At 39.9% G+C, this 21,893-nt stretch overlaps 1 protein-coding gene across 1 annotated transcript in view; it reads right to left on the bottom strand.

Moving 5' to 3' along the window:
• Window positions 1-21,893, bottom strand: part of LOC109308832 — a 317,134-nt gene that overhangs the window by 160,016 nt on the left and 135,225 nt on the right. The window contains exon 2 of the mRNA XM_019533298.1: window positions 4,601-4,669. Coding sequence (XP_019388843.1) covers window positions 4,601-4,669 — 69 coding nt within the window. The remainder of the gene's footprint in view (window positions 1-4,600; window positions 4,670-21,893) is intronic.

Raw genomic sequence — 21,893 nt, 5'->3', positions numbered from 1 at the left:
ACACCTTGCCGGAGTCGTTTGACCCCAGTATTCTTTTCTGCCATGGCAGGGGGTCGGACTTGATGATCTGCTCAGGTCCCTTCTGACCCTACCAACTATGAAACTATAAAATTATGAAACTACAAAAAGTCAGCTCTAATCCGTTATTTCCCAACCACTGGATGTTTGCCCCATGTTTACTATTGCCCCTGATTTGGGCTCAGTCCATAAGCAAATATATTACCAACTGAAATATGAGAGCAGATGTTAAACTCCTGGTCTAAGTACAGACAGTCAAAAAGCCCAAGGCTGAATCAATTCAGTCTTTGCAGGTTAGTCTAAACCACAGAGATTGACCTGATAAGCAAATGAACAGACATTCACTTTTGATTCAGAAAATGCAGCCACATGCCTGTAGTAGCTTAAGCCAGAAGCTAGGGGATGCTAGAGCATGACCACCAGTAACTGCCAAAGCGAAGAGAGCCCTCCAAGACTTTTCTCCTCCTTCCTGCTGGAACAGAGGGGGCATGGCCAGGCCCCAGCCCTGCTCTGCCTGGGCTTGGTGGGGGGAAGGGCGAAGGTACTGGCATTGAATTCACAAAAGCTTGAGCAAGAATAGTTCTTTCTCTAAAAAACTATAAACTGAAGAACTATAAACCAACCTGGGCTGTGCATTTGCTTACTCTTTCTGCTGCCCCTGAGGTCTCTGGAATTTGCAGTCCAAAATCAGAGCAGCAGGACTCTCAGGGTTGCTCATCACTTCCTCTTCTTGCTTCCAGGTGCCTCTGGGATTTGTAGTTCACACTCGCAGCCAGCAGTAAGTTTTTAGCAGAGCAGGGCAGCTTTGTACTTGGGGAAAGGTGAGCTAACCCCCCCTCCCTCGCCCCAGACTCCATCTGGGGTTTGCCTGGAGGTGGGGGCGGAGTGGGGGGAGCACAGTGAGCCAGCCAGTGAAGCCAGGGAGCCAGCCCTCACTGCCCCAGCTAGGAAGCAGAGAGGTGGGGCCAGCCCTGCTCTCTGGAGCAGACAGCATGGCCCAGCCCAGGGCTGGAAAGCATCCTGGGATGCTGAGGGGGCTGTGATTTAACTTGAACCAGGAAGGAGTCTGCGACAGCAGTTTCATAAACTGGTTTGATCCAAATCAGTTAAGTCTGATACTACGTTCAACGATGGTTTATCTTAAACTAGTTTCAGCCATTTTGAAACTGGTTTATTTGGACTGAGATTCTGTTCTGTTACAGGTTTAAATCAGTTTCTGATTAGTCAAACCAGTTTATGTATCACTTCAGTCACTAGCCCGGTAATTAAGTAAGATATGCAAGGGTGAGATTAGCCAACTATTTTCAAAACTCATTAATATTAAAAATGAACCCAAATGGTCTTGATTACCAGGATAAAACAACAATACATAGATTCTGCAATAAACTCATTGCATGTGAGCAAGCAGGGGCAGTGTGCCATTCTCTTGCATGTCTCAGCAAAAACACTGTGTTTAAGAATCACACCTCCATGACGAAGAGCAAGAACACAACCCAACATCTCAACAGTCAGACTGAAATTCTCACCTTCCTAACTAGCCCAACCCTCCTGCTGGCCTCTTGAATTCTGTTATCCTTTAGGACTATTTTTCCCTCCACCACTTACTCCATATGGGTTCTCTGGCTACACAAGAGCTTTTTATAGCCAGTCCTAAAAGTGTTACTAGCCAGGGAAGTCAGGTGCCAGTCTCATCAGATGCTGGTATCACTCATATGGTCAGCTGTAATGTGATGTTCAGAGCACCTCATGTCTAAATCTAGTGTGTTACTAAAAAACTCTTATGATCCAGACAGGGTCATATCAGTGCAGGGCAGCTTGTCCCAGCTGTAATCTCATTCCTTGAAATTAACATTGTGCCAGAAATCCATCAGGTGCTAAATTGCCTAGAAAAAGAACAATGGCTGATAAGTACCACCTCCCTACCTACTTCCTTCAGGATCAGGTAGCAATGCTGTCTCTAAAGTGATGCAAGGTTGCTTTCCTAGGCTCGAGGATCATATAAAGTAAATCAGAGTATGGTACATACTAATCTTGCAATGCAATGTCACGTTTAAAACCCTCCCAACATAGCATCCTTGAAGTAGACAGTATACTTCAGTTAATCACAGGTGTAAATGTATGTATGTATACATTTATTACGATCTTATAAAACAGAAGAGTCTCTGAAAATGGTACATTTTGCTGGACTCATTGACTTTCCTATAGAATCCTTTAAAATCTCTTATGTCCTCTAACTTCACAAAAATACAAAAAAAATGAAAAGGCAGAGGGAGGGAGGAAGTCAATTTAACATGCCTTGATGCAAAGGCCTCAGTTGTATCGTTCTATTAGACTTTTGTAAGGATTCTTGTAAGATGTATGTGGAAAAGCACCTTTATTGAGTCACTGCGTGAGACTGAAGGAAAAAGCAAGCAATATGAATTTGAACTTTAATTTTTTTTTTTGTTGGAAAGCTATTTTCAAAATGTTTAAGTTAACTATATAGAGATTCTTGAAGGACAGAAGACTAAATATGAATCCATGATCCAATAAAAATATTTTGCAATCTCAAAACAGGAGTGCACAGCAGCATTATAATTCCTGCACGGAGCAGTAGCATTGCCATACATCCTTGCAGTTGGTATTGGTATTTGCAATAACCATCAAGCAAGTTTATAAGCTTATTAAACCCAAAACACAGAAGACAAAGGTTCACAATAAACGTGGATGAGAGAAAAAGAGATTAGAGTGTAAATGACAGAGGAAGAAAAAAGATTAAAATGCGTGGGGTATAACGTAGGTGGAGAAGAATTACCACAGGCATGTTTTAATACAGGAGAATAAGGTTTTCCAGCAAACGCAGGATGGGCCAGACATACTTTCAAAAACATTCCTAGTAGTTAATCTCTCAACTGTACTAGTGGTTTAACAGAATTCTAATGCTACAAACAACTTTTATTACATACTTATCTCTTCCCCTTCTTAGCAAGGATATAAAGTGTGAAGAATGTAATATTTAATTCTTCTGATTTATTAGAGGTGCACTCTTTTCATGAGTTTAGGGGCCTGTCTCCAATTAACATGACGACTCAACTGCATGCATACAATAAGAAAATAACATTCATCACTTCTTTGCCCTGCACATCTGTGGGAATCTGCCAACAGCTTCAACAGCCCGGTCCTTCACTAAAAAGGGAAATGACTCAAAAAATAAACCTCCAACCACTTTTTTTAAAATTCTCTTAATAGTGCAAAGGCTCCCCTCTCAAAATGGAGTTAGGAAAAACAATGCTGAAATCTTGGCACCCCAGTTGAATGGGTTGACAAACAAGAACGAATTAGTCCAAATTGCAGATGGACTGCGTGTGGATACTGCATCGCCCTACAGGCAGACAGACTACTGAAAGTAACTACAATCCCACCTATGAGGGACACGGGAGCAAGATGTGTCTTCTTTCAATAACAAAAACATTAAGTGAAAAGTAAAACAGATGGTGCAATAGTGACCTTAGGGAAGGTAACCATTTATTCAGCCATCTCTCTTCACCATGAATTTTTCCAACGTTTGAATAAATATGGTACCCAAATGTATACTGCCTCTGGTCTTAATTTTGTAAACCAAATCATAATTGACATCTTGCAAAATTAATACTATGCTAGGTGTTACCTTTCCTCTACTGCATACACCTATTGTTCAGTCAAAACACACTATTCCAGGTTTGAAGGTTGCCATCTAAATAGCTGGAGTTTTTGTTTTTTTTCCTAATGTCACAGCTTTTGCTCTGAAAGCTTAGAGGACAATCAATGTGAGATGAACACTTTAAAAATACACTTTTGGGGAAAGAGGTTACATTTTATGTTTAAACAACAGGTTCACTGGCTTAAAGTGAATCATGCTGTTGCCAACCATCAAAATAGTGTCTGCCTCTCTCTTGTGCTCTCCATTTCACCAGAGTGAATTGACAGCATACTCCTCCTCACATGCCACAGCCAATTTAAAAGAGTTGGCTCGTAACAACTTCATCACTGACCACTGTCACACCACTTCCATTCTGTGCACCAGCAACAAGCATGAGGTTTGTAACAGATCCTTATACTTTCTTCTCATTTGTTGGATTATCTTTACCATCTTTTATCTTTCTCTTTTTTTTAAAGTTTGATTATTTTAAAAAGTGCAAAACATTGTTTCAGTAGGAACAGTGACAAAATTTATCTAAATTATGCATCATACATTCCAAAAACCATAAGCCAAAAATGTAGACTTACTGCTGAACCTGTTGGATGCCCCATTGATATGGAGCTTCAGCCCTGACAAAAACCATTGCAATAATGCCTCTCCTTACCTACAGTGATACCACTGATTTAGATGACTCATGACTGTGCGAATCCCTAGGGGACATCATGGATCTGTGCAACCTCTCACAGAAAGACTTCCATCAACTTCAGTGGCAGTGTGCCAGCTTACGCTATCTGACAGTTCGCCCCATTTGTGTTACCTAAATGAGTAACTCTCTCAGAACCCATTCTTGATTAGTACTTAAATATAGTCAAGCAGTGTGAGCATGTTTGTGCTGTATGTTTTCCTTGAAAAGGGGCATATTACCTGATGTGGCTGTGAACTGGACCATCTGCTGTATGAAGGAGCACCGGAAGTCTTGTTGGCTGTAGTCCTCTGGAAAATAAAAAGTACAGATGCCATATATTAGCAAGGGCTCAGTACAAATACGTATAAGTTATACTTCACTTACTTCAGCAACATAGATTTCTACAGAGAAAGAAAGACAGCACAGCTGGTGATTAGGACACTAGCCAGAGACTCAGGAGACCCAGTTTCAATTTCCAGTTTTGCCACTAACCTATTGTTTGACTTCTGACACGCGAGTTCACCTCTGGGCTGTTTCTTGTCCCAGTTCTTGTCTATTTAGACTGCAAACTCAGGAAATCAATCCCTGCTTAACCACATCTCAGGTGGGCAGCTACTATATAGAGTGAAACGTTTTGGTGAGCTTTTTGATGTCATAATGTAAATATTTATTTGATACTTTCTAAGAAAAATTTCTATTTGTATTCAAAGGGATGCTTCATTTAAGATTTCTTTAGGTTAAGTTTTCTAAAGTTAATTTAAAAGTAAGTGAAGCATTTCTTTGAATAAAAATAGAAATTTTGCTTAAAAAGTATCAAACAAATATTTAAATATCATTAGCAGCCTGCTTTTTACTAAGTTTATTAAAAAGAGAAGGAATGAAAGAGTTTATTTATATTACATTATGCCATGCCATCAAAATATAAAATTATATATAAGTATGTTTTTTTTAGGTTTTGACAACTTATTTGAAAATTATTTAAAAGTAAGAGTTAAAAACCTCAAAAATCAAACAAAGAATTTCATTTTGGATCAAACTAAATAACCCAAATAAAAACGTGGTTTTTCATGCCTGCTAGCACGGTAGGTACCCACACAACTCTCCTACTGTGGTAGAATGAACAATACTGACTAATTCCCTTTATGATGTGCACCTATACTTTATTCCCTTCACCTTTCTATATTAACTTCCTTAGAAGTGCTAAGCAAAGTCTAATGGGAAACAGTCACAATACAACCTTGTAATCTCACTTTTGCCACAGTATTACAGCACAGCACACGTTCTACAACAGCACAGTTTAAATGAATGGGAAGTACTTCTGGGCTAGGGACAGACATTCATAAAGCCTGAGTATGAATAGATTCAACCTTTGCAGGTTAGTCTAACCTGGCTAGGCTGAACTGGTTTCCAACCATACAGACAATCCCTCTAAACTGAGGAAATTCAGACATGTGCCTGCAGTGGCTCAGACTGGAAGCCGGGGGGCACAAGAACAGCCCTCCCTTCCCTTGCAGAGCTGAGCTGAGGAGGGATGTGGCCAGGTCCTAGCAGAAGGCTCTAGTGATCTGCTAGCTAACACACAGATACCTTCTCTGCAAGGCAGATGGGAGGGGGGAATTCCTGCTCAGCAGGCAGGGAGTAGTGAGGGGAAGAGGAGGAACAAACAGCTCTTAAACAGCTTTTCCAAGGAAGGACATTAAGCGACCTGTTGAATAGCTCCAAAAAGCCTGTCTGCCTCTGTCATCTCCCACAGCACAGACTGTAGCCAGCATCATGTCTGCTAGCTAATGCTGAGGTGTCTGTGAGGGATGAGGGAATGCCTGCTCAGCACAGAGCAGGGAGGGGAGGTGGGCAGCAGAAGCCAGGAAGATGCCCACAGAGACTGCCAAGCTCCAGTGAGGCAGCAGAGGGGAGGGGCCAACCCTGCTGTGGAGCAGAGAGCCCCACCAAGCCAGAGAGTATGCTGGGATGCTGGAGGAGTCTGGTTTATCTTAAACCAGCAAGAGGTCTGGGACAGACATTGCATAAACCGGTTTAAGCCAGATCAGTTAAGTCTGATTTAACCAGGTTTATCTCAAACTGGTTTCAGCCATTTTCAAACTGGTTTGTGTGCATTGAATGTCTGTTCTGTTACAGGTTTAAACAAGTTTCTGATCACTTAAACTGGTTTATGTGTAATGTCTGTCCCTAGCCCTGATGTGTAACAGATTAGTTTCATTTTTTCAGTTCTAAATGTACATGGTATAACTGTGACATACAGTTGTTAGGTTATATGTGGTATACAATTTACCACTTAAATTAAAATTACTACAAGTCATATTGCCCAACCAGGCAAATATCATACTATGAATTACATATGAATTACAATTAATCTGAAGGTACTTGCACTTGAAACCGAACTTGAATTCAGATCTCCACACATAGTTTAATTCATCACTGTATTATGTCACCACCTATGGTCTAAACACAGACTGAAATTTATAAAAGAAACTTATGGAAAATATTTATATTGCAAAAACTTCAGCAAATCAAATTCTGAATTATAATGCAGCTTTGTAAGTATATCAGCTTAATGCTTATGCTGTCCAGCTGCAGATGTATACAGTAGGATCACTACTTATCATTAAGCATTCTAGAATGATTGTTATCTCATTTTAACTTGTGAGAAACAGTCACTGGTACAGCTTTGTTTCTGTATTACTTTATCAGGAGATATTTCAAAATCGTAATAATAGGAATAATGTCACTGTTCAATTTACTTAAATTCTTAAACGGGACAGGGATTTACAATAGGCAGATTTCCCCAACAATATTTTCTTTTGGTAGACAATCCAAAACAAATAATACATGTATTTTTTAAAACCAAATGTTTTATGAACCTCTGGAAGAATCTGCCAAGGGTTCAACTGAAAAATGAGACACACAAAGCTCATTCTCCAGATGCACCATACACTTTTCTTAATTAAAGACACTCTGAAAGACAATGCTGTTGTCATCAAAACAACTGTATGTTCCGGCTGTCCAAATGCCATAATTAATAGCCAAGAGGCCTATGCTTTTCCTGTTTTCTTTAGCAGTACATTATTTCCATAGCAAATCACACCCCAAAAAAACCTGTTTTAGAATTCTAAAATTAGGTTTTTTTCTAAAAAGAGAGAGACCTGCACAGCAGAAATATTAGGAAGAAATCATAATAAATTCTTACTCTGTCAAAGTAGCACAAAGGGGCCTTAGTGTAAGTGAGACAGAGATTTGGCTTTAGCCCACATGTGTAGAACTTTGAAAACCAAATGCTCAAAGGTATTAACTCTTTTACTTCATCTCTCAACTTCAATGTGATATAAGGTCCTAGATATCTTTTGAGAATTTGTGCTTAACCCTTGGAGTTGAATTTGCTACAAGTGGAAAGCACTATCATTATTAACTCATCATCAGGCTGCCTTCTGCTGTGTTTAAGAAGTGTAGACATAAAAAGGTTTATTTACATTATATTATGCCATGCCATCAAAATATAAAAGGAAATTTTAAAAGGAACTTCTGCAACCAAGACATATGGAGAAGGGTCCACAACATATAGTTTTGAAGAGATATGCTATGTGTGGCAGGCTTGCCTACCTTTGCCTGGATTAGCAATCTTCCTTGGACTTAGAGAATTGCCAAGCAATTGGTGGGGCAAACCCACCAATCAGAGACCAGCAGGGGAGGAGCCTCTGGAGGAGTCCGCCCCACTCCTACGTCGGAGCCAGACAAGGATTGAGGGCCTAATTGAAGACTGTGTCAAACCTCCCCCAGACTGGCCAGTCATCAATCTTGGGCTGAAGCCCCAAAAGGGCATATAAGGAGCTGTGTGCAGTGTACAGCATGTGGAGGAGACAATGAGGGATGGAGAAGGAAGAAGAATCTGGGGCTGAGGAAGAGCTAGAGAAGAGCTACTCAGGGGGCACTTCCAATTGCTCTTAAGAGCCCAAAGACTCCACCATTGGATGGGAGCGGCAGGCAGCTGCATCCCCAACCCCTCACTGTGAGACAGCCTAGCTAGACAGTGGAGGCGTCACTGCATGGAGGGTCTAAGAGGGACCAGGACCTTGGGAGCTGCTTGAGGTGGCTCAGGTCTCCAACCCAGGCATGAAGTTGAATAGTGCATGGTGAGTCACTGACGGGCCGAGGGCCCTTGGAGGAGGCAGGGGGCAATTCGGGCCCCATTCCCTGCTGCCGAGCATGAGGGCCCATGGGCAGCACAGGCTCTGCAGTGTGGTGAGCCTGTATTGGAGCCCTGGCCCTAGGCAGGCACGAGGCGGCCCAGGCTGCAACCTGCTCAGAAGGCCAAGCCATCCAGACATGTGAACAAGCCACACACGCATGAGGGGACTGAGACAGAGCACCCACTGCAAGAGCCGTTTGCCTAGCTGGGGATGAAATACCAGGAACCCTTGCTGGACCACTACTCGCTGGAAGTGTGAGCTCTCAGGCTGGGGGTTTCCCACCAGGGAGGGACACAGTGGATAGCCCCATCAGGAATGGGTTATGCTAGAGAAAAATAGACTCCTGTAGAGGAGGGAGGTATTTGGGATTGCCATATATTTTGGAGTGTTTATTAATTGCTCACTGCATCTCATATTTTGGAGTGTTTATTGACTGTTTGTTGGGCTTTATATTTTGGGGTGCTTACCCATCAATTGCTGGGACATACTTACTTACCCTCTGTGTATTCCATGGGTGAGGTTTCTCTTGTGGGTCTTGGGGAATGCTACAATTACCTGCTCTGTTATTTGCTGACTTGAAATGCATTGTATGTAAACATTTATCTTTTATCACCTATCTAGTTATTCTATCCCTTACCCTTTATTCTGCACCTCAATATACCACACATATGGTCAAGCTCCTGTGTCCTGGTCTTCCTCTGTAGACACACTGGAGAAGGAGAAACTGCAAGCAAGCTGCAGCTTCCATCTCCAGCCCGTACGCCCTGCAGACCATCCCCTTCTATTCGAGAGGGGAGTAGACACTGTGGTACACCTGGGTTACACATGTAAGGCCTGAAAAATATTCCAGGCCTTCCATTTACTTTCAGAATATGTGGATGCCACAAAAAAGGTTTAGAGGCCAAACAGCCTCTTAGTAGTTATCTAAGGGGATAATGATTTATGGCATACAGGCCAGATTTTTAGAAGTATTTGAGATTTTTAAAGATATTCCATATGTTTTTGAGAATCTGGCCATTAATGGCTATGACTAAGACCAAAACTTGTATCAGCATCTCTGCTTATCAGTACTTGTTTGCACTCACTAGCACCATAAAAACTAGTCAAGGAGAATTTACAGATAATTTTCACTGTTTTATTAGGAATAATAGCTGTGACCAGCCAGTCTTACCTTGGGCTCATCGTATGCCTCAGTTATGAAACTTCATCTTGTAGAAGTTTATCAACTTCCCATATTTATGAGTCCATTTTATTAAATACAAAGCTTTCAGGATCTCACAAACCTATTCTTCAGACTCAACTAATCCCTAATCAAGGTTTCCCCTACCTTGTTGCTTTCTCTTGAAACTCTTCCTTAATGCTGTGCTACCTAGGGGACTTCTAATCCCTGAAAGTCCTTTAACTGAGATTTCTCTCTCAACTAACTCCTCTTGTCTACTGGTCATATGTCCACATGCTCAGGAAAACTGGCCTCTGCTCTCTTTCTTCAGACTGCTTCCTCAAATCTTTGCCTGAGAACTAAAAAGAAAGAGTCTCTAGCTACTGTCAGACTGCCCTTATATTTCCCACCAGACTTAGTTTCTTGTCACATGATTCCTTCTCACAGCTGTAGCTGAAGTCCAATTACCTAAAAGGGTCAGTTCATCTGTGACAAAAACTAAAGTACTGCTGAAAACTTCAGAAAAGCCAGATGATTTGTACAGTAAAGAGTACTGCAGAAGGCAGGGAAAAGTGCCAAGTGGACATTTGTTTTTTGGCATCTAAGCTAGAAATCTCTGGCAAAAAAGAGCTTGCAAAAAAACTGACATTAGTCACATAACAGACTATCTAGACAATAGCCAGTTCAATGAAGTAAAGCCTGATATGGGAGTACTGATTGTTTCAGGTTGAACATGTGCTTTAAACACTATGCCAAATCAAAACCTGGATTGTAGCAAATGTTGATGGTTCTTTAGACCAGCTCCAAAGAATTTCAAAGCCTAGTGAGAGTAGAAAAAATATTGTTCACAGCAAAAAAGTGGTACAGATAACAGGAGACCAAATGAGCTAGTACATGCATAAAATCTACCACCTTATGCACTGTTTATAAGTGGTTCCTCTAGCAAGAAATTAGAGTAGGGTTATCAAACTCACCTCTGCTCCTGGGATAGATCTGGACTGAAAGACTCCTCATGGACTGGATCTGGATTACAAAGAGCCTCCCCAAGCCAGATATGAATCCAGCAGTAGCAGCAGGGTAAGCAGTACTGTAAAGCTAACAGCCATCACTTGTTGCCTTGCCACAAGGGGTGTGCAAAATGGGCCATATTCAATTCCAATTTGGATTCAGCCCAAATTGGAGGACAGTGATTCGATTCATTGACTCGGCTCACTGTCCCGATTCGATTGGGCCAAATCTGAATTTGAAGATTCGATGTTGATTCAGAGAATCAGTGATTCGGACATAGACACAGCTTTTAATGTTTTTTCTACATACCTTGGAGGTACCAGGCATGGCTCATGAATGCTGAGATGGTGAGGTGGGTGCCCCTTCCCACACCATGTGCTCAATAGCAAACTCAAAAGTGGACCAGAAGTACGTGAGGTCACTTCCGGGTCCACTGCTCAGCGTGCAGGGGACCCTTTCACACCCTCCCGACTCAGCAATCAGCCACGGGGGGACCCCCAGGTACCTCCCCAGACCCAGGTGGCACCAGTCACCAAGCTGGGGGGTAGGGGGAAGGTCCCCCGCACACTCAGGGGTGGACCCAGAAGTGGACCGGAAGTGTTTCTGGTCCACTTCCAGGTCCGCCACCAAGCATGCTGGGGACCTGCTCCCCCACACTCCCATGGGACACTCTACCTGCCCCAGCATCTCAGCATTCACGAGCCGTCTGGTACCTTGAGGTATATAGAAAAAACATTTAAAGCTGTGTCTATGTCTGAATCATCAAATCTCTCTGAATTTCTGTGAATTGATTTGGAGGGTTCCAATTAGATTCAGACATTAAAGGGTCTCTTGATTCAGTTCAGATTTGGAGATTCGGCCACCGAATTGGGCCAAATTGAATCAGTGACCAAAGCTTCGCACAGCCCTACTTGCTACCACCATTAATGTCCACTGGGGCTCCATGGCTTGCCTTACCCCTGAATTCCCAACCCCTCTAGAAGCCCTGCAGGCTGGGTGAAATGGCTCTACTGGCCAGATCTGCCCCATAGGTGTATGTTTAACACCCAAGTTAGAGAACTTCAAGACACATGAAGGATACAGATGTGGGGATGTTGTGTACGGCCCCGAGAGAGGAGCCAGAAAACTGACTTTATTTTTTTATCCACACTTTCAGACCATCAGTGACTATATGCTATACCCGATTTATGTTTATCGGACCAATAAAAGCTTATTATACACTTCAAATTTCAACAAAATACTAAATTTCAAAACTAAAAAAGATGAATTCAAGGTGAAATTTCCAAAAATACTGACAATTTCAAAGTGCAACAGAAATAACAATTCTGAAAAAAAACAAAAATTTATGTGCCATTTAATAACCACGTAAGGCTGCCAAAGCTCCTGACAAGCCTTTTCCTATCATAAAAACACTTTTTCTCTGTAGTTATTCCTACCTAGACATTTGTCATTTCCTAAGTCATCATAAAAAAGTGACTATGTTCCATTGGTACCTTCTTAGTCAAGAGATTTACATGTTTACATCAGTGGCAAAAATATTTGTTTGGTTTGGTTTTTATTTTTGCACCAGCATAATTATGGGAAACTGAGGTCATTTCTTTTTCTGTCTCATCTTAGTTAAATGAGTTCTTTACAAAGGTCCCAATACAGATTTTTGCCGATGATATACAAGCAAGTATAAATACAGCTTCCCTTTGAAATTGTAGCCTACACTTTTGGTGCCGACAATTAGGAAAACTATTTTTTCCACTTGTAAACAGAGAAAATGGGATAAACAAAACAGAAAGATAATGAGACCTCTTCTGTACCATCTGAAAGATACTTCTTGGGGAAAAAAAATACGACCTTCAGTTTTAAACAAATTTCTTTGAGAATAATGTGTTATGCTGCCCCCCTCCCCAACATGTTAAGCTCTTTATATATTTAGCCTAAATCTTGCTGCCAATGATTTCACTAAACAAGTGCTGGATATAACCACATCTTTACAAAGCCTGCTAAAAAAATTGGATTTATTTTAAACCTTGCTATGTATTTAGATGTGTATATATTTTTAATTGCCTTAGATTTTCCAAAATTAGCTACTGAATTCAAGAGCTCCATGGCTGAACAGAATAACAGTAACAACTAGCAACTAGCAACATAATAATATTTTAGGCCCTGACATTCTTGCTCTGACAGCCTTCTTCAGAGAAGCTAAACATTGTGTATGTCTGTTGCTTCTGATAGCATGAACTAATAAAGCTATTTTAAAAAGAAACAGTAATTCAAAGGGCACTTGCTAATAAACATGGTTTTGTTGATTCACTTGCTTCTTATGTTATTTAGTGTCCTCCATAGCAGTCATTTAAAAAGAGAAATAACAAATGGAGAAACAAAACCCATTGCATTATCAAGAGGTATAACATCGCCTTGAAGTTACAGCATATAAAAAACCCCAAAACGATTGGCAGCACTGCCTCCAGCATCACTCGGGCTTCATCAGTTCTTCACAATGATGTATTAAAAAAGTAAGCAAGTAATTTTATTACACCAAAACACGTGACCCTAGAAAGCACCTACTAGACCCTATCTGGTCCACATTTTTTTAAAACCGCTGTCAGCAGATAACCTGTTTCAAACAAGGGAATTAATGGGTTCTTTACAAAGGTCCCAATACAGATTTTTGCCGATGATATACAAGCCGGTAATAATTTACAATATATATTGGAACAATACATTATTCATTTGTAACAAAGAAAGCCAGTTCATCCTGACTTCCTAATCTGGCCCAGTCCTTACCAGCTCTCTTGCTTATGATCCTGATTCAAAGATAACTGAAGTCAAGACTCTCAGTAGGATGAGATATTATGTACCTCCTGTAAGAAGGCCTTGCTTCCTATCTTAGTATGAGAGATGTACTTTCAACTGAATATTCTTATAGACTTATTATAAACCCTGTTTTTTAGTCTGTTTTGTTCATCCCATAAGTGTTTCATTCACTGGCAATGCAGACAATACCAAACCCAGTCAAAATCAGTAAAGCCCACAATTCCTCAGCAAGACCAATGTGGCACTGACAATATGCAAGCAAAGACATATTGATAATTAGACATGAGACAGTAAGTCATGAATACTTAAAGACTCCATGACAATTTTAAGCACTATAAATTTAAAATTAAATTTTCTGATTCTTTCCCAGAAGAATTATTAGGAAAAACTGTCTACTTTGAAATGATATGAGGCATAGAAAAACTCACAGAAATGCTTTTCTTCTTAGGAACAAGGATTGAAAGTTAAACTTATAATTGGAAGATAATTATTAAAGCAATAGGAAGAAGTTACTGACGCTTCATAATCACAATTGTCAAGTGAGGGCAAGATACAAACTGAAAAGGTGATGCAGTACCATAGTCTGGTCAAACGTCAGGGATATACCTGGGCCAAACAGACATCTGGACTAGCATAGTCAAGGCATGCTGACTTCTATAATCAACAGCACATAGTGGAATAAGATAGATAACGTCACACCAAACTGTTTTTGACTCCACAGTCAAATGACCAGGTACCCATTTACAATGGGGTAAATGGGGGTAGCCTTTGGCACAAGTCCAGCTTACGACTTAACCACTTGCCCCTAGAGCACAGCAAGACACCTTAACCACTGTGCTACCACATTCCACTAACATGGCACAGCTGCTAGTACCCTGGCCATCAGGAAGCAGAAAGCAGAGCATCAGATGAGGCAGAGAGCACAGGGCAGGGAGCAGGAAGGACTACCACAGATTAGGCAAGGGAAAGGGATCAGAATAGTACTCAAGAGCCGCATCTACATGAGATGCTTACTGAGCAATAGCTCATTAGCACTGTGCAGTAGTGTCACAGGGCACGAACCATGACATGATGCTATTGCACACTGTTAACAAGCTACTACGCAGTAGTAATGAGCTACAGGGCAGTCAGCATCACTACAAAGCTGTGGGGAGATGTTACTGAGCAGTTATTTAGTCCTTGAGTATGCAAGTACTAAATGACTGTGCAATAACAACACAGCCAGGGGGTGAGGGGCTAATTTGTGGCATGCTTGCCAAAATGGTTGGCCCCCACTGTACTGGATAGTCCTATAAATGTACAACATCAAACAGAACAATTCAAGGTCATTTGATCGGAATATACTGAACAGACCGTAACAGGCACACTTATGAGTGGCAAAGCTTGAAACGTGCAGATGAAACAACAGATGTTAGGAAAAAGTGAAAATGATTACTTGCTTAATATTTTTGCACAATGTCATCAAAGATTACTTCCTCTGTCTTACAGACATCAATGTCATGACAGAAAGATACAACACAAGAGAGATATTGACTAAGCTGTCAACCACAGGAATGGATATCAGTGAACCTGTGTTGGGACTTTAATGGAGTTAATGCAATGAGTAGACACTTTTATCAGAGCTCAGGCACTCATTCCAAATAACTACTCAGTTGTGTTTATGTTCACTGTCTATACCTTGGTCACTGGCAAATTTAGCAATGTTTCTGCCTTTCATAAATTGTTGAGGTGAAATTGCCAAAAGCTACACACTTCATTATTTAGTCAGTTAAAAAGATGACCCATCTGACAGTTTAGCAAGTAATGATGTGTTGATTGGTATGAGGCTTTTCTTCCCCAATTTCATGTACATTTTTTGTTGTTCAGGAGGATAAAAACTAGGCTCAAGCTAGAGATGTCTTATTTTCCTAGCAATTCATAGCAGAGATAATTTAACCTCTCACTTACCATTCCCATGGGAGCTCTGCACAAGACAAGAAGTGGCACCTCTGCACTATTTAACCATAATTAACTTGTTTGTTGCCAGAGACTACAATGAAATGGTGTAACTGAATAAAGATGATGTCAAAATAAGGATGAATTCCATGAGGTCTTCACAAAAAGTGAAACAAATGGGAATTGATATTATATGAGAATGATATTGTAGCCAGAATGGTACAGGAAATATGTGAGGGAGAAGGATTGTTGGCAGTGATATCTTTTATTGGACCAACTGTATGGTTCCACAATTTTCTTGTCTGTTAGCTACTCCTGGGAATGTCTCTCTCTTTCAATTTCACAACCCTGCCAATTGTTTTTAGCCCTAGCTGTGCTTGCATTTTCCTCAGACTTGAAGAAGTCTGTATTCAAAAGCTTGTCTGAACTGGTCTAATAAAAGATATCACCCACAAGAATCCTGGCCTCACATCTTTGCTGAGAGATTTCAATGCCCATTTTTATCATTCAATCAGTCAAAAGGATGATCTGTCTGACAATTTAGCAAGTAAAAGACTTGATGATGATGTGTCATATTTTGCACCAGACAAATTAAACCATCAAACTGTGTCCAGAATACTGTGCAGGCATTCACTCTTCCTTCCATTTAAACCTACTTTGCTCATAGAGTTAAATGGAGATTTTGGAACTTGCAACAAAATTGTAACATTTTATTGTTTTACTGATGATATATTTGTACCAAGTAGACAACAATGATCTTGAACAATCAATATGTATTCCAGCCAAATAAACTGTAGTAAATTTGAATAGTCAGTCACCATATTTACCTGTTGATAAAGGATTGTACAGCTTTGACATGGTGGCAGGGCTTCTATGTTCTCCTGAGTCTGAGACCTATATTAGCAATGGCTTTATATTTTTTACTGTCAGTAGGGTGGGAAAAACAGAGGGGTGTAAGAACTAGAAGGATATCATATCTCAACTTTTCAAGACATAAAAAATGGTTAGAAATGGGTCCTTCAAAGCTAGCAAATCCACTGGTTTACAGTGGAGAAAAAACTGCAAGGCATGAAATGGGAAGAAGTTTTATACTGAGCAATATTATGTTATCAGCAGTTGGTGGCTTGAACGCAATCAGTGAACAAATGTACAATATCACTCATCAGTACATAAGGTTTCACTGGAAATCATCAGTGAAACAAGTTTAGTTCACAGAACTTTAACAAATATATGACCGTCTTCTAAATATGACATCAAAATTGTCCTGGATAACTGCAAAGTGAAGATGGGGGGTGGGGGGAGGATATGGGGGAGATTGGGTCTGGGTATGAGTTTTCCAGTTCTGACTAACAAGAATTGAATTATATTGATTGCCACATGTCACTATGTGGTTGTAAATACAACCATATCTCCTCATAAGAACATTCACAAGTATACATTAGTATCCAGGGATGTAATTCTCATCACTTATATTGACCAGATACTTACTGATTTAAGACAAAAAGAGTGACATTCAAGATTTCAGAAGCCCAAGGGGCAACAATTGCAATTAGGGTACTATAAGATCAATGATAAGACAGACACTTGCCATGTGAATTAAATGAAATAGGGGAGCTTCATATACAACACAGTATCTCTGAGGAATCCAAACCACAGATAGGAACAATAGACAAGAGCTAAGAACAGATGGAGGTTTTAGAAGACTGTGTGATGGCTTCAAAGGAAGTTAATGTCAAGTGTCGGATTTTCAGAGATCCAGTAAAGATATCTGTCAAAGAAATGATAATTCTACCTATAAGGATCAAGTAATAATTTGATGAAAACTGTAGGAAAGCAACTGAAAATAATAATTTAGTGAGAATCACATGCCTTCAAAATGAGATATGTTATAAACTCGAAGAGTCCCCAAGAGTAGGGGTAAGACCATGCAAAAAAGATCAACTTGCATGATTTAGTGGAGATGATGGAGCAAAAGAGATGTACAGAGATGTACCCTGATAATATAAGGGTATTTTTCAAGGGTGTCTCTGCATGAAGGAAAGGATATGAACCATGAGGGAGCTTTTCTATAAATATTCAACTAATCCACATACCACTTATTTGCACAATTGGCTGACTTACATACCAGACCAGTCACCCTAATTGTAAAATTCTATATTCATTGCCTCAATTTACATTTTTTTTAATTCCCATATGAAAATAAGCCTAAAGGTTCATTTCATTGTTCATTCTTTGTCTGCTTTCTCTCTCTTGCTTTCTGTGTTCATCTCATTCTGATTCTCCCCTAGGCCTATCGTAGAAACTAAATCATGACACAAGAGAAGGTGAGACAGGCATTCAAATTTGGCTGTCACTGCAAGAGGAGAGATGCAACATAGTGGCTACAGCAGCAGTAACTGAGAAAATATATCATTCTAGCTTCTTCAAATGCCCCTCCCTGTAACATGATCGAGGCTCACCTCAACAATAAATTCTTCTAAGAGGCCATTAAATCTATCACACTAATTGCTAAATGTGGAGTAGCCATTCATCTTGTCCTGGTAGCACTGTAATGTACATATCTACTGTTAGAAAAAAATTTAAACATTTCCTTAGGATTAAAGCACAGAATGTTAGATAGAACGAAAAAGTACTGCACTGCATCACCTTTCAGCCCAATGCTCTTTTTTGAAGTCTGGAGAACAGGTCAGGATTGAAAACATGAAAGACACAGAGAACCATCAATAAAAGAAAGAGAACATTTTCCTGCTCTAAGTACATACATACATTTTAGCACTAAAGATAATTATTTTTACAACGTGGACTGAATAAACAGTATCTACCACCTCTTTAGATGCTTGGCGGTAGCCTTTCTATTAAAAAACAGCAAATTCCTATGATAAATATTAGTTACATCTCAACAAATAAAGACAAGAAAAATAGTGTTTTAGTGTTTAGACAAAAAAGATAGTGTTTTATTTTAGTATACAGGTTGTGTATTTAAAAAAAATAATAATGTTGATTTGGGTCACTAGGTAAGTGTAAATGAAAACAGCAATTGAAGAAAACACAAGTAATTATGACTACCAAACTCAGGACTGGGAACATGTACTTCTAAATTTATACAATGTATGGTAACCTTCATAAGTTAAGAAAATTCCAAGTGCATGAGGAAAGGCTGCCCTCTTCAGACATACTTATTCAAAAAAGATTTCCATTCAAACAAAGCTGTGGTGAAATACATTGTATTGTGCAACTTTTATGTCGACCACCACGCTGATTGCTTTCCAATGTAGAACCATTGGAAGACACAGTAAATGTTTCTTCTTATCATTACCCACAAATTAATGTAAGTTTGTTTCAACCTGCTAAGGATGTATTCCTTATAAATATTCTGTATGGGTATTAGAACTTCAGTGTATGTGCTGAAATATGGAGCTGTAATTAATTAATGGAGCTGTCTGTGTCTGAGATGTTTGCTCAAGCTGACTCTTAGCCAAGTGTGTTCAGAAAAACCGCCTAATTTTCAATAATTGACTCTTATCACATTAAAAGTTTCAATTCTCATTATAAGCCTCATTTTCCTCTCAAAATAAACCATTGTGTTAGATGTATTTTGGTGTATCTGACAATATGAAATGGTAGCAAAACCTTATTAACGGAGTACATAGGTTTTGCATATGGTTGACATATTTTCTTCATAACATTCATAAGAAATAACAGCTCATAACCCTTGATACGTTTTTATCTACACATTGTTGTTGTACAGTGAAACATTGACTGCAATATGCAGAAGGAGAGCCGAAGCAAACTGCAAATTAAGTGACCTGCCAAAGACCATACAGAAAGCCTATGGGTACATCAGGAATTGCACGCAAGCTCCAGCCCAGGACCCTAGGGCCAGATCCAAAATATGACTTAGATGCCTATAAATTAGCTAAAGCAACACCAGAATTATTCTTTTTCTTGTTCTTATTCCCTAGAATATTTATGCATTTTATACTAAACAATCATTGGATAAAAAACTGAGCCAACCTTGAAAGCTCTCAAGACTCTCTTCTCCTGTTTGAGTGAGTTTCTGGAATAGTCTTTCAATAAAAACACTACCAGTTTTAAGATGGAGTTTGTTAAGTTTTTGCATAGGATGATGTAATACAATTATCTGAAAGAGCAAAGGACTGGATTTGATGATCCCGGAACCCTTTCCAGTCTTAAATTTAATACTCACTAGGAGACCAAACTACTATTGTTTCACCACTACTCTATATTCTAAAGCAAACCTATTATTTTATCTGTGCATGAGTTTCAATTATTAGTGAGTACTGACCTTTCAATGGCTGACATTGTTTACAGTATATATACCTATTACAGTTATGCAAAGCAGGCCCTATTTGATTCGGATTCGGCCAGAATCAGGGACAGTGATTCGATTTGTTGATTCAGATCACTGTCCCTGCTTTAATTCAGCCAAATCCAGATCTGAAGATTCGATGCTGATTCGGACATAGACACAGCTTTAAATGTTTTTTCTACATACCTCGAGGTACCAGCACACCTTGTGAATGCGGTGATGCTGAGGCAAATGGAGCATCTCACAGGAGTGCAGGGGGGCCTTCCATGTGCTCGGTGGCAAACCTGGAATTGGACTGGAAGCACTTCTGGCCCACTTCCAGGTCTGCTGAGGAGCACACAGGGGGACTCCCCCCTCACCATGCACCCCCAGCTCAGCAATCAGCTGCAGGGGGGCCCCAGATGCCCTGCCAGACCCAAGAGGCACTGGTCGCCAAGCTGGGGGAGTGCAGGGGGGCCCCCCTGCGCACTCCACAGCAGACCTGGAAGTGGACCAGAAGTACTTCTGGTCCACTTCTAGGCCTGCTGCCAAACGCGCTGGGAAGGCCCCCACAGTCATGTGGGACACTCCATGTGCCCTAGCATCACAGTGTTCACAAGCCACCTGCTACCTAGAGATATGTATAAAAAATATTTAAAGCTGTATCTATGTCCGAATCGCCAAATCTTTCTGAATCGATTCGGAGGGTTCTGATTTGATTCAGAGAGATTAAAGGGTCCTCTGATTCAAACTGGATTCAGAGATTCGTCCAACGAATCAGGCTAAATCTCTGCCAAATCGGATCAGGGACCAAAGCTTTGCACAGCCCTAGTGCCCATGGCATAAAGATATAAGCAGTTTCGACTTAAAGCTTGATGGAAGTCTCAGTTTATTTTGGGTACCCTGAGCCAAACTTCCACTCAGCACACAGTCACATGTCTAAGTAGTTCTCAGGGGGATGTGTTTGAATATCCATAAGAGACATGGACAATAAGCACTATCATGTTCTAGTCCTGCAGCCAAAGCCAATTTCCTGTCTTGATACTCCAACAACAATTTTAGCATATTGAAGATGCTTAAGTTCCACTGAAGACTTAAATTTGCTAAACAGATAATGTATTTAAAGTGTGCTTAAAATTAAGCACATGCTCAAGGGCTTTACTGAACTGGAGCCTGAGACAGGCCTTCAATTTAATGACTTGGCATATGCCCTGGTATAATTTAGATATAATTGCAAATAAGCCCTCATGATCAAGTTTGTCTCAAAACCTCTGGTAAAAATTACTCAAAAATTAATAAAACTAAGTTATACCTATGTATCCACCACTCCCAAGTGTTAAAGAGAAGGTCATGTTTATAAAATGAGATGTTAGAGCTGGAAATGAATACTTGCCATTTTAGTCCTATCCTATGCTACAATATTCAGTTTCATGTATAATTGATCGGCTGAAATTTTTAAGATAGGTAGAGTAAATAAATTATGAGTATTCAAAATATCATCCGTTTGCCAGTAAAACCCTGTTATTCTTTGCACTGAATCATCCACCCCACTTATATTGCTGTTTATATTTATAGAAACAATGGTTTTGTGACATACACTTACTAAAATGACTTTGATGAAAAATATAACCATCAAAATACAGCATATTTTGCCTGAACTCTTATGTATTCATTTAAACAAGTCATAGTATAAAAGTTACACATAATAACTAAGCACCAACATTTTATACATTATTGTAAGTCTTTGCATAAAAGCATTACTAAGCACTGTACTGAAATTCTTTCCTACAGAGAAACACAGGGGTGTCCATACTGCTGCTCTCAGGTTTTCTTTTGCTTTTAAACTGTAAGACTGCTTACCCTATGCACAGTGATTGGGTTATGAATTTTCTGAACTGACAGATTCAGTTATATAAAACACTAGGTGAATTTGGAAGTGCTTTTCAGTCTTCTCAGTTTTAAAATTAATCTTCTTCTTCTCCTCCTTCTTTTCTCTTTCCTTGTTCTTCCCTCAACACGGAAATTAAAAATGTTTCACTATGCTATTCACTGTTAAGAGAGCCAGACAATTATCAGAGTGCAGTTTTCATGACAAAGTCACACCCTAGGAA

The sequence above is a fragment of the Crocodylus porosus genome, unplaced genomic scaffold (assembly GCF_001723895.1).
Source record: "Crocodylus porosus isolate Cpor-Errol unplaced genomic scaffold, CroPor_comp1, whole genome shotgun sequence".
Classification (NCBI taxonomy): domain Eukaryota; kingdom Metazoa; phylum Chordata; order Crocodylia; family Crocodylidae; genus Crocodylus; species Crocodylus porosus.
Note: the sequence above shows the minus strand (reverse complement) of the source record. Positions and strands in the feature narration are given on the sequence as shown.